Consider the following 14368-nt stretch of genomic DNA (forward strand, 5'->3'; position numbering starts at 1 on the left):
CCTTTTCCAGTGCTTGAATCTCAGCTGAAACAACTTACCTTTCCTGGCTGGAATAGCTGTCATCACAGAGGTGGTCATGGGCCATGGAAACCTTTATTTGGCTAAGTTTCATACTGTCTGTGAGGGTTAAGGGGTCTGGTGCACTCCAGCCATCCCAGCTTGTTGGAAGGGCTTTGGGAATGAAGCCATTGGTGGACATTAATCTGTGCAGCAACACGTGCAAGCAGGGAAGTGGGGAGCTGCATCTGATGTTGCTTGGAAATAGCACAAGGGGATCCATCTTTAAGCTGCACATGGCATTTATTTCTACTGGAGTTATACCATTTTTACAAAGCTGTGTGGCCAGACCTTTGACATTAAACACGTTCATGTGTGCAGACTTCACTACAGAGTGTTGTACAATCTTTCAGTGGATGCAGTCATGCCTGTATTTTATTTTATTTTATTTTATTTTATTTTATTTTATTTTATTTTATTTTATTCATTATATTATTAAGTGCCACTTAACTGGCACTCTCTGGATACATCCTGCATGATGCAACACTGCAAATTAAATCAAATGCTATGAAAGAATGAGTGAGAACTTCTAACTCTGTAAAGACTTCTCTTAAATATTCTCATTGTGCTTATAAAAGCACATGTAGGATTGGAGTTCTGTAGCTTAATTAATTTCTCAAGTTTAATTACGTGCTTACAGAATTTACATCACTCAGCATTTTTATTAGGATTTTCTAAGTTCTTTTTGGAGAATAAAAAGGCAGAGGAAAAACATGGAATTTATTTGACAAGTGTTCCAGAAGTCTGTTTTTTTCATGAAAATGTGCGTGTGTTCTTCACACAAATATGCATGGAGTTACCATCTTGGTGTGATTTGCATATAAAATAAAGTGGTAATTTGAAACAATTTCATAAAGAAGGTGATAACTCCTTTGCATTTTTACCAGCTTAGGCAGTGATGTGCTTTGGTATCCCTTGCAAATGTTTCCATCTCTGATATAAAAATGTTCTCACAGCATGCAAAATCCCTCCTAATCTCCAAAATGCTTCTAAAACCTTGAATACAGTGTGAAGACTGTGTACTAATATATATTTTTATATATATATATATCAGCCAGTTACAGCCAGCCCACAAGCCAAGTTGTCACTTACAGAGCACTGTTCAGCAAATGTACTGTCATCTACACTCATGTGTAACACAAGCCACAAGCTTGCTCACTAGTACTATTTGGGAGGATGGCCTTTTTAGCCAAACACCTCTGTGAAGGGATACTTTCACCCAACTTCATGATCTCTACTTGATAAAGCTTTCTCAACTGAGGGAAATATTTGACTGGGCTACAATTTGCCTTTCGTGATTTAGATTTCCTGTGAAGGCACAGGTCACACTCTAAGAGGCTGTGCTGTTTTCAAGGCAATTTAGATAACTCTGACATCTCAAGATGTCTATAGTGCAGTTGTCTAAACCTTTGTGACAGGAGTCCTAGTGTGCATGGGTTTCTTCCAATATGGCTGAAAAGTTTTCTGAGTAGTAGTAGTAGTAGTCTGTACTTTCTGAAAACAGTCTGGGTCCATAGCTTCCAAGCATCAAAAACATTTTTATTTTTCTGCACTGGAAAAGGACCAGTGTTGGAATTAGTTCCTGAGTGAGATCTCTAAGTTTAAGTCCAAAAATACTGGAGGATGAGAGTTCAAAAAGAGCTTTGGTGAGAGGAATGAAAGCAAAATTGGCAAAGGAGGCCACCACTGTTGCTTTTGAAGTGCAGAATCCTTCCAGGGAATATGGGTCAGAGGGGAAAGCACCCCAGCTAAGTGAGCTCCAACCCCATTTTTAGTTAGTTAACCACTGAGCTGTACCTTTATCCTCCATCCTGTGTTACTCTAAGGCTTAGAAGAGAAGCAGAAAGCTCACTGCTGTCTAGTGGAGTATTCTGTTTCACAGAGACCTTCTGGTTTTGTCCTTACAATGATTCTGCTTGAACATCCCTGCAGACTTAAGGAACAAGTGGCATCTGGTGATCGACCGCCTTACCGTGCTGTTTTTGAAATTCCTGGAGTATTTTCACAAGATGCAAGTCTTTGTGTGGTGGCTGTTGGAGCTGCACATCATCAAAATTGTTTCCTCTTACATCATCTGGGTCACAGTGAAAGAGGCAAGTAAACACCCCCTGTCAAACTCTTACACTTGTGGAGGCCTGTCAGCATCTGCCATGTGGTTACACGCCCAGGTGTAGGGAGAGGGCTTCCTCCTGTCAGACCTCACTGAAATTATGGGATCCAGCCGGGTTTGTTTCACCTGCTTGGAACCTGCCTTGACATCTTCCACATTCTCTCTGTTTTAGGAGTCTCAGCCCCCACCTTTTCTCCAGATACTAAAATTTTATTAGTCCAATTCTTTGGATTTAAGAGACATAACCCCTCTCCTGCTCAAACTGTCTGTGGGCACCATCCAAGAATGGAAGGTGTAGGAAAGGACGGGGAAGGTACATATAGGAAAAATATTTAAACTTGTTCTGGTGCTTAAGAAACAAGAATGTGGAACTATGCCTGAAGAAAAAGGGAGCAACGCTATTAGCTGTGCTTTTGGTGTGGGCATTGTGAGTTCTTTGTGTGACATCCATTTCTTGAACAGGGTAGTAATACAGGATTCATTTAAAAAATATCCCTTTTCTCACGTTTGTTTTTTTTGTGGGGGAGAAGTCAAGAGAATGAAGGTCAGTTGCACAGACACATGGATTTAAGCCATCTCTGTTTGATGTGTACTAAAGCAGCAGAAGCTGCACGTGGTCCTTTGTATTTCACATCTGTTGATAAAGAAGATACGGAATTTTGTGGACCTAATAGTATTAATATTATGTAGGTGGTAAATTTCTTACTAAGCCAACTGTAAAGTTTTTCTTTCTTTACTTACTACTTCGTGTCTGTGTTATTGTGGGTATTGTATTTTTCTTTCATTATTTTCCTCAAAGTTTATGCACGTCCCTTTCTTTTGAATGATTCTTTTTTTTTTTTTACCTGCTGTGGAAAAGGTCAAACTTTCTCAGTTCTTTTGTTACTCCATGTAATTTCTGTACTGTTTTTGTGTTTTCAGGTGTCTCTGTTTAACTTTGTGTTTTTAATTGCCTGGGCACTTGCTTTGCCATATGCTCAGTTTCGCCCACTGGCATCAAGCATCTGCACTGTTTGGACATGTGTGATTATTGTCTGCAAAATGTTATACCAGCTCACATCTATTGATCCCAAGACTTTTTCCAGTAACTGTACATTGGTGAGTACAAATGCATATTAAAAAGGTTTGGCTGCTGTCTTCTTCAGTGAAGGAGAGTAAAAGGAAGCATATCAAGTACAAAAATAGCAGTTCACCTGATGTATTGTTGTTTATTATCATACCCTTCCCAAGCACTCTTAAAGTCATGTTTTATAATTGTTGCCTTTTCTTTTTTAGCCAGGAGAGAATGAAACTAAGGTCGATTTAGAAGAACTGAAAACCTCAGTGCTCTACAGTGGGCCAGTTGATCCTGCAGAGTGGGTTGGATTGAGAAAGTCTAATCCTCTTCTTGTGTACTTAAGGGTAACTTCTTTATTATCTGTATTCAGATATTTTCTTATTTGTGATGGAAGTAGCTTTGTCTTTGAAATAAATAATCTGTCACACACACACAAAAAAATATGTAATGCAAACCATTGATTATAGGAAAGTACAGAGGGAAAGAGGCAACAGAAAACCGCATCTGTTGCACAGAACATTTCCAGAAGGGATTCAGTACCAACTAAATTATTCTTTCATGTAGAATTATCACTTTTGGACTCTACCATCTGTTAAAAACTCTTTTAAAAATGTGATATTTAAGAACTCTTAAGTAATTAAGTGGTACATGGATTTCAGGTACCAAAGGACTGATGGGTCTAATTGGAGTAATTGCCCTGAGTGACAGTGTGTGCGAGAAGTTAATTTTTCTAAGTGCTTATTCCTTAGCCACAGTTTAGAAAATATCATGAGTTAAGAGAATACTTCATTCAAACACTAGTAAATGCATGTCTATTGTTTTTCTTCTTGGTTTTGGTTGATGCCTGTGAGCAATGCTTTATTATTCCTGTCTTGATTCAAAAACTTTACGTACAGTGAAAATGTGCCAAGTCCTGGGGGAAACCATATCTCTTCTTAATTTAAAGAATCTCTAACATTCTATATACACAGTTTAAGATTTTCAGAAAATATAAAAATCCCAGGGGCACCTGTTTCAGGAGACTCTTGTCCCAAATATTTCTCAGAAAACAGAGATCTAGAGTTTGCCACTCCTGCTTCAGTTATGACTTCCTTGAGGCACTTTCCCTGAGATGGTCTTTTTAAACAGCCTTAGAAGTTAGTGCCTCTCTTCTGTTGAGCATAGGGCAGATATCCCTCCTAAGATAAATAGAAAATCAATTCATAGCCACCCTTGACTGCATCCTTGTTAATCTGGCTTTGCACAGAAGGAGCTGTGCCTGAGAGAAGACTGGTGGTTCATGTGAAAGAGTGCCCAAGTTAAATTTGCTCTACCCAACATCCTTGTTTAGGAAAGTTAGTGCTTGACAGCTAAACCTCTGCAGATTACCTTTGTGTATGTTTGTATCTTCTATCTCCTTCAAAACAAAACATGATACCTTAAGAGAAGCTATGAGAGGGCACATGAGTGGGTCAATGCTTTTTTCCTTCCTTTCATTTCCACAACTGTTTTTTATTAAAGTATTTTTAATTAATGTCTTTATATGTATCTTCTGGATGTCTGTATGATTTATCAAATCCAAGAATTGGTGTGAACCCTTATTTGTTTCAATCATAGTAGTTGGGAATAGATGCCAGTGCATTCTGGAGTGCAGAATTCCTCAGTGATAACATCAATTTGAGTAAATAATGGGTTTATGCTTATCAGAAAATTTTATAACTTCTTGTGGTTTTGACATTTATTTAATATTCTCCTGATTGTGTCTCCCATAGAATAACTTACTGATGCTGGCTATTCTGGCTTTTGAAGTTACAATCTACCGTCACCAAGAATACTACAGATGTCGAAATAACCTCACCACACCTGTGACTAAAACCATTTTCCATGATATTACAAGAGCACATCTGGATGATGGACTTGTAAACTGTGTCAAGTATTTCGTAAACTACTTCTTCTACAAGTTTGGTTTGGAGGTAAATATGTATTACTTTTCTCTAGATTATCATTCCAATCCTTTGGAATGTGTTATTTTTGTATCTTGGGCTGTGTTTGACATCTAGAGGTTTATTAGTCATCATTCATGTTAGTCATCTCTGTTCCTTTACCTTGTCTGTTTGTTCATGTGCACATGATATATACTTTCAAAAGATCTTTCCATAAAAAGTGATTTTTCACAATTTTCTATGCCTATCTGAAGGAGGCAACTCCCAGAGTAATGCATCCTAAATTTAATCATAATGATGCTCTTGACCTACCTGTTAAACACTACCACCACTTTGATCAAGGGACTAAACTGTTCACAGACATCTGAGGATTAAGAATGAATGAAAATTTTAATAGCCCAGCAAGTTATTTCCTTTAGGAAATAATTTCAAGCTCATTCTAATCTGGGGAGAGAGAAAACCAAAGTAGCATAGTGCACTGAATAAATGAAGTTTCCACAGAGTTTCAAAACATTTTTCATAAAACTGAGTGAAGGGACTGCTTTCAGTGAGATCAGAGAGCAGAAATGGTGGAATGAAGAGTCTTTAGAATAATGGAAAACTAAAGATGTCTTGCAGGAATTGACTGGATTTGTCTGTCACCAATAGAAGCTGTATGGTCTAAATGCCTTGTCCATTTACTGCATGAGGATACATTTTAGTTGTTACCAATCTTAATAGTTCCTCTTCTTTTCCACATCTGTACATTCTATCAAAATACATGGCTGTGTAATACATTCTTTGCTTGGCAACAACTAAACATTTCAGATACCAGCTTTGTCACAAGGCTCTTTCCTTCCTTTATCTTTAGGTATCACATAATGGAAACCTGCTCTAGACAGAAGATTATAAAAAAATTTGGGTGTTTGGGTGTACTGGTGGATGTTGCTATTGGAGCATGTTGGTTTGCACAAGGTTCCTGCAGTCAGACACAGCCACGTCCAAGCATTCTGTCAGGATCCACAATAATTTATTACTGCTGTATTGACTAGCTATGAGGTTGTAAATGTTGTTTATGTTTTTTTATTTCATTTCCAGACCTGTTTTCTTCTATCAGTGAATGTAATTGGTCAAAGGATGGATTTTTATGCAATGATTCATGCCTTCTGGCTGATTGCTGTGTTGTATCGACGTAGAAGAAAAGCTATTGCAGAGATCTGGCCAAAATATTGCTGTTTTCTAGCATGCATCATTACATTCCAGTATTTCCTTTGTATTGGTATCCCACCTGCCCCTTGTAAAGGTAAGGACACCTTTTATATAAAATACTGCTACTTGCTTTTATAGAAAAATGCTGGAAAATTGGTAAGTATTCTGAAGAAAGGGATTAAGTAATTGTTATGAAGTATTGATCGAATTTTTGCATGCTTCTGCTACACAGACTATCCATGGAGAAGTGGCAATGCCAACTTCAATTCCAACATCATAAAGTGGTTATACTTTCCAGACTTCATTGTGAGACCAAACCCTGTCTTCCTTGTGTGTAAGTATTTTAGCATATTGTTATGAAGTGTTTATATTTCCTTTGCTTAAATCATCTGTACAGTGGAATTTGAAGCCAGACCTTTATTTACACTTCAGTAGCAAGATGACAGATGTTTTTGGCAATGGTATACTAAGCATGGCTTTGAATGTAGTAGAAAAATTAACAAAATTAGGAAATTTTGCATCTGCTATTGCTTGGACATCATAATAATTGGACATCAAAATGTATGAATATTTGCACTTTTCTCATTTATTTCTCCATAAAAGTCTTAGACAATGACAGGTAAAAAACCTAAAAACATTAATAAATTTCAATTCAGAGTTAAATGCATTGAAAACCACTCAGACTTGGAGGTTCAAAGTGTGGGAAAACAGTCTGGTAACTACATTGTAGTATATCACAACTCTCCTTACACCTATGTTGATGACTGAAATTTTCCTTGCAATCACTACTTTCTCCTAGACGACTTCATGCTACTTCTGTGTGCATCCTTGCAAAGGCAGATATTTGAGGATGAAAATAAAGCTGCAGTACGAATCATGGCTGGAGACAATGTGGAAATTTGCATGAACCTTGATGCAGCATCCTTTAGCCAGCATAATCCTGTTCCTGACTTCATCCACTGCCGGTAAAAACTGAATCTTAAACACTTGGAAGATGCAGCACTTCCTTTTCTTGAAGTTCACTAGGGTAAAAGTCATTCTCAGAGCTTCCAATTTTACTTGGAATTTGTATTCATGTATGTTCCCATCTAACTACTGCTGTATGAGAGAGCTGACAGTTAATTTCTGGGCAATCAGCATCTGGTTTAGAACAGGGTGGATGCAAACACCTCTTCCTAAAACTGATGATTGTTTTAAGTGCTCTCCAGAGAAGCTCAGTGATAAATTTGCCTGAATGCCTGCATTCACAAAATCCTAGACTTGTTTAGGTTGGAAAAGAACTTTAAGATCACCATGTCCCACTGCTATCTTAAACAACCAACACATTGCAAAATGTTCACCTTTAGGTCACAAGTTCTTGCATACTATCTGTGCACAACTGGATTTACAAGGTTTGAGAGGAAAAAGTAATTTGGCTGTTAGGTTATTCTAACTCTATATTTCCAACTCCAGAAAGAATCTTGGTACTCAAATTTGAATTTCCCTCTATGAATGCCCAGTGGGGCGGCATTTATGGTGGACATAAGTGCTCTGGTGTTTCCCCCAAACACAGACATGTTAGCAAGAATCCACTGTAGTCTTCAGTTTCCCATGTATGTGTTTAATCCCAAAAAGTCATTAGTTGTGTCCTGCTGAGTTGTTGTGTAAGCACAATCAAAATAATACTCTGAGACTGTCATTTGTGGTATTTCATCTAGGCATAAGAAGCATAAAAGTGTCTTGGGAGGACAACTGACATGTCTTCTTGTTCCTGAGCATTGCATACAAGGTTGTTTTAGAAAGTGAATAATACATAAAGGGGCAGAACTTGAGGCAGTGTGTTCTGAAAGGCCTTCAAACAATGGAACTGTTCCATTGTGTGATCATTTCGGCAAACACAGATTAGCTCAGCTCTTCTAAATTGTGCTGGACATATTCTTATTTGAAGTTGTCCCTGAAAGTTTGTGCAGTGTCACAAGAGTAAGTGGCAAGAGTAAGATTGCTGAGCTTTGGTGTTCTGTCAGACTTGATCTGTGAATGCATGCTACCTACAGATTTCATAGTATGACAGGAATGCAAAAATGTCTAGAACTAATGTCCATTAGAACTAATCTTCCTTTTGATTGCAGACTTTTATTTCTTTTACCAGAAAAGTGGTTATCACTGGAAGTCCTTCTCAAGATCTTTAGAGTGATCCTGCTACTTCTGTTACAATTGGTTGCCAAATCTATCTTGAAATAGCTTTGAACTCTTGAAACATTCAGTTGACTCATTTGTCCTGAGATTTATAGTTGCTACTAGGCAAAGGTTGAACAGTTCTCCCCCTTGAGAATTTCCAGTCTACACAGTGAGCCCAGTGCTCTAGATTCAGTAACATAAGCAAGAAGCAAGGAGTATTAATCTTTCTTCAAAATGCTCCATCAAGTGAGAATGCTTTCTAAAACATACCTGACAAATAGGGCTTAGTTGAGAGGAAATGTAGTGGAGATTGCCTGAGTTTTTCTGCTGCCATTGAAGTTGTGTCCATCTTAGCAAAGGCTGATGCAGCAGTTCCATTGGGCACACTGATGTGTTTAGTCACTGATAAAGACCATCACTGGTTTCTGGCAGAAACATCAAATTTTCCACCCTTACTCCAGAAAAAAAAAAAAATCATTCTGAAAAAAACTTGTTAATGATGAGAATATGTTATAAAAAATGTCTTTCAAAGAGAAAAAGGCAGGAAAATCACTGCTTTTTGAACAGCATCTTTTGGGATCTTTTCAGTGTTCTCTGAAATCTGATAAGTAATTCTGGTCATCTGTATATTCCCAAATGGACAAACATGTAACTTTGAAACACAGAGGATATTTGAAGATTTTGGGTAGTAATCAGGGTCAGGTTTATAGTGGAAAGCAAAGTTCAAGCTGAACTGGCCTGCTGCCCCTCCACAATCATTTGGGTTAATTTGTGTGTTTTAGTTCATGTGCATAGTAGGCATCAGCTTGAAGCGGGACATCCACTCAGACACACTGCTGGGTGTGTGCTGACCAAGGAGACCTGTGGAGAGGTCATTAACAGTATGCAGCCATTTAACTGGGAGCTTGCTGCATGTATTAGACAGTAGGTAATATTACTGATTGAGAATACAAAAGCCCCAGAAAATCAAAGAACCCATTAGTGGAGATGAGCTGAACAAATAAACTGCAATCACTTTATATTTGTTCCACCTAAATATCAAAAAAATCTGTGCAACCATTTCATGGAACAGTTTTGTGTTGTGTGAATAAGGAGAAGAATGAAAATAAAGCAGAGAAATAAAAAATAACAGGGACATTTTTTGTTTGAAAAACAAATCATTAATTACTAGAAAACCTAGAAAAGTTAACTAATGCATTCAGGAACAAAGGAAATTCATGTTTATTCTATCTTTTATTGTAGGTATTTGGGAAGGGAATCACAGACTGCTGTGTATTGAAATGGAAGGGACCTTCCATTTCAAAGGAAGATCATCTAATTCCAACCTCCCTAGCAAGGGTATTGACACCTTCCACTAGACCAGGTTGTTCAAAGCCCATCCAGCTTGGCTTGGAATACTTACAGGGATGTGTTATCCACAACTCTGGGTGACCTGTTCCAGTGCCTCATTACACTCTGAATAAAAAATTTCTCTCTAACATCTAATCTAAATCTCTCTTCTTCTAGTTTAAAAGCCTTGTCTTATCCCCGCATGCCTGTGTAAACACTCCTTTTTTATAGGACCTCTTTAATTATGAGAAGATCACAGTGAGGTCTCACCAGAGCTTTCTTTTCTCCAGGCTGAACAACCCCAACTGTCAGTCTTTCCTTATAGGGAAGGTGCTCTATCCCTCTGTCCATGTTCTTGGACCTCCCCTGGACTCATTCTAACAGGTCCCTGTCTTTCTTGGACTGAGGACCGCAGACCTGAACGCAGTACTCCAGGTGATATCACATGAAGGCAAAGTAGATGGGGAGAATCACCTTCCTTGACCTCTTTTGAAGCAGCCCAGGATGCAGCTGGCTTTCTGGGATGTGAGTGCACATTGTCAGCTCATGTTCAGCTTTTCATCCATGAGAACCTCCTTCTTGTCAGGGCTGCTGCCAATGAATTCCTCTCCCAGTCTGTGCTCATGTCTGGGGTTTCCCTGACTCAGATGCAGGACCTTGCACTAGGACTTGTTCAGCTTTATAAGGTTCATATGGACCCACTTCTCAAGCTTGTCCAGATCCCTCTGGATGGCATCCCATTCTTCTGTTGTGCCAACTGCATCACTCAGCTTGGTGCTGTCTGCAAACTTGCTGAGGGTGCACTTGATCCCAATGTCTGTGTCACTGATGAAGATATTGAGGAGCACCTGTCCCAGGACAGAGCCCTGATAGACACCACTTGTCACCTACCTCCAGCTGGACACAGAGCCATTGATCACAGCTCTCTGGCTGCATCCATTCAGCCAATTCTCTATCCACTGCATAACCCATTTGTCAAACCCATGTCACTCCAGTCTAGAGAGATAAGGATGTCATGTAGGACCATCCTGAAGATTTTACAGAAGTCCAGGTAGCTGACATTTCTCTATATGTTGACCTTACAGAGCGTCGCAGTCACTCCATCATAAAAAGCCACAAGAGTGGGCAGGCATAATTTTCCTTTAGTGAAGCCATGCTAGGATCACCTTCTTGTCTTGCATATGGGTCTTGTGTTCTTTAAGGTATCTTACCTTTCTTTCAGCTCTCAGGAGTCCCTTTCAATGTTTTCACTACAGTATAGATTATCCCAGGCTTTACATTATGTTATTTTTGAGAGGTTACACAGCACACATGCAATGCTAAATGCCTAATTTGCTTCAAAGAAGCACCAGAAAATAGGTGACAGTACCTTAAGGTGACTGAATATTTTATTAGGAGTTACAAATCTTTAAAATAAGGACTCTCAGGCTCTGGGTAATCCACTGGAGATCTACCTCAGAAGAAAATGTATGTATCTGGCCTCTATCCAAGACAATTTGGAACTGAAAGGGCTTTGTCTAAAAACATTTCTTGGGCTTTTCAAGAGACATTTCAGAATGGTTTAAATGTTTAGTAACATGGACAAGAACTTGATTCAAACCTTATCCAAGCAAGTGAAATTAATAATAGCATTTCTCCAAAAGTCAGTCAGAAAGACCCAAACAGGAAGAGAAGACAACCTGATTATGAATAAATTATGAAGCAGAAGAAATTTTTTTTTAAAAAAAGTTGTGCTTGGTATTCTTGTGTTTTCTGAAAAGTCTGATGTGTATTTACTGCTATGTAAAAGAATAGCAGCTGCAGACTGAAGCTTCCTTTCTGAAGTGTCGCTTCACTTAAGAAGGTACTACTTGGTCACTGTTCTTGTAGACATGGATAATAAGCTTTTAACTGCAACATAAACAGTGGCAGAAGAACATACTTCCAAAATGCTTAATTTTCTTCTCTCTGGAGAAATACTTGAGTTCAACAACAATAAATACAGTCTAAGTAAGAGATTTCCTGAAATTTTTTTGTCTTTCCACCCCCAGATTTCTCAGGGGATACGTGCTTGACCCCAAAGGAGTGCACATCCAAAGGACTTTGAAAACAGAAATAAGAACAAAGAATAGAAATAGGAGCTTTTAGAATGACACAGGATCTGAAGCAACCTCACTGAGGATAATCCTTTCCCACAGTCTCTAATGCTGGAAAATTCTCATTTCAGTTCCCAAGAAGTTTTCAGACATTCTCTTAGACATTGTCAGGGGGAAAAAAAAAAAAAAGCTTGGGATTGTAATCTTCTTTTTTCCATTTAGAAGCACAGACAGTCATTGAACTGTCTCCTTTAATACCTGGGAACTGGTATAATAATATAATCTAATAATAATAAAATAATATAATCTAATTATAATAAAAATAATCTGGGAACCATCATGAGGGGAGTCAGGTAAAGTGTCTGAACGGCAGCTGTAATGTCAGTCTTGGAACTGTGCTCGGACTTAAGCCAGTGAGGTAGGACCTGCAAATGAACATTACAGGCTTCCTGGTTTTATTATTTAAAGCAGATAAACATTCTGTTGCTAAAAAAAATGAAACTCAGCAAATAATACAGTTGTGAATTTGGGTATTTTTAAGGTGGATACAAGCATGAAGGAAGGACTTCACTGATAATAAAGTAATTGTAAAATTTCGTATCAGTTCCTTGAGAGGGTTTAACAAAAATAGTAGGAACTAACACCTATGGGATCCACAAAAATAGGTTTGAATAAGTCCATTGAAATAAGGGAACTAGTTCTCAGAAGATTGGATGTTGCTATTGGCAGAGGGAAAATCAACCAAACTCCCTTCTGAAAGCTGAAATAGGGTTTGGGGGAAGGGAAAGGATTTGAGGATGGAAGCTGAGTTGGGAACATTAGCAATGTTGAGATTAGAAGAGGAAACGAGCTCTGATGCAGGGTCACACAGGCTACTAAGAGTGTAAGGAATAGGCGATATGGGAGGAAGAAAGAAAGAAGAAATTTGGGAGTAGGTGAAGCTTACAGAACACATATGTATAGGGACAATATGTCATCAGAAGAAGGCTACAGGAGGAGCCTTGTGGTTACAAGAAGGTGGGTGCCACACTCAAAGCAGGGGGCTGCTAAGGGAAAATAATGAAGCTGTGTAGCAGCAGCTCCTCCAGCATGAAGAAGCCTTGAGCTGTATCCATCACCACAAAAGGCTCTCACCAGTGTGTAAGCAGAAGTGTTTCCTTCCCCTAAATTTCAAAGTGCTGGCTGATGACAAATACCTTTCTTGAAAGGGATTATCAGCTGCAGCATCAGCACGTCTTGGTGCCTGCAGGCAGAGGTCCAGACTCTAGACTGGTCATAGTCAAACACATCATGTAGCATGCCAGGAAAACAACTACACCTAGAGCAATATCTCTCTGCAACAGGCTGGGTTGTATTACAGTTAAAAAATGAATTCCTATTAAATAAAATATTGAAAAATCATGGCAAGACCAATAAAACTTTAGAAAAGAAAAGCAGATAATTTGATATAGACAGCCATCTGAGGTTAAAATAGCTTTGATGGATGTGTGGAATGAACTTCAGACTTTGTCTTCCTTGGTTTTGAGCAAATTGATGCAGTATTTTTTTCCAAAATGTTATCCAGAGTATTAGTGGGTTCTACTAAAGACATGGTTGGAAAATCACTTGGTTTTATTTCTCATTAATCTTTCAGGTTTCTTCTGTGTAATTTCTCATTCAAGGTCTGTCATGCTACCAAAAGCCTTAGTTTGATGCTTTCAGTGCACTGGTGTAGTGCTCATCTTACTTGGAAGTGTGACTATTCCTAGCCTCCTGCTGCACCTTCCCACCTTTCTGCACTCATCACACCAGCCCTGAGCTGCTTCAGAGGCTAAGTGGACATAAAAGTATCCCTTCCTTCTGTCCTCCCTCAAAGTAAATAGGCTTTTGCAAATTTCTTCTTGAAACCAGTTCAAAGAGCCAAAGCCAAAAAGGGGCTGAAGTGCAGAGCTAAAGGAATGACAGGGAGTGGGACTGTCCCCTTGGGAAACAATTGTGGAGATTTCTAAGGTGTATTGTTAAATATCACATCCTGAGGGTGGCCTTTTGCTCTTGGTAAATGAAGAACAATTAAAGAACTCTTAAATAACACTTAGAAAAGGAGAGTTTGGAAGTTTTACATCACATTAAACTAACGATCTGTGTGGTCTGCAGTCAAAGCATAAAATCACAGTATATGCTATCCAAGATTAAGCTTTTTCTCCTGTCTGTGTAGAAGCTTTCAAACAGAGGGTAAGCACCTCGACTGTCCTCATGGGTTTGTGTAGGGTCTTTTTAACTGTTGAGGTGTCTTTGTCCTTCAGCTTCCCACTGTTGCATAATGATCCCAGAGCAAGGAATGGAAACTCCTTGCTTCCTAACATTCTGGGCTTTGAGGCAGAATTTAAAGATTTACGTATGAGAACATGTCAAATTATTTGAGAGGTAACATGTAGAGAACTCCCCACCAAGACATGTCTTTGTTCCTGTTCTTACAGCATTTGACCTATCTATA

General features: G+C 38.7%; 1 protein-coding gene across 1 annotated transcript in view; it reads left to right on the top strand.

Moving 5' to 3' along the window:
* The window catches only part of PIEZO2 (piezo type mechanosensitive ion channel component 2), a 283163-nt gene that overhangs the window by 215295 nt on the left and 53500 nt on the right, over positions 1–14368 (top strand). Inside the window, exons 21-27 of the mRNA XM_062500913.1 lie at positions 1990–2150; positions 3089–3265; positions 3443–3568; positions 4976–5176; positions 6224–6428; positions 6567–6668; positions 7134–7299. Coding sequence (XP_062356897.1) covers positions 1990–2150; positions 3089–3265; positions 3443–3568; positions 4976–5176; positions 6224–6428; positions 6567–6668; positions 7134–7299 — 1138 coding nt within the window. The remainder of the gene's footprint in view (positions 1–1989; positions 2151–3088; positions 3266–3442; positions 3569–4975; positions 5177–6223; positions 6429–6566; positions 6669–7133; positions 7300–14368) is intronic.

Source organism: Cinclus cinclus, chromosome 1 (genome assembly GCF_963662255.1).
Source record: "Cinclus cinclus chromosome 1, bCinCin1.1, whole genome shotgun sequence".
NCBI lineage: Eukaryota > Metazoa > Chordata > Aves > Passeriformes > Cinclidae > Cinclus > Cinclus cinclus.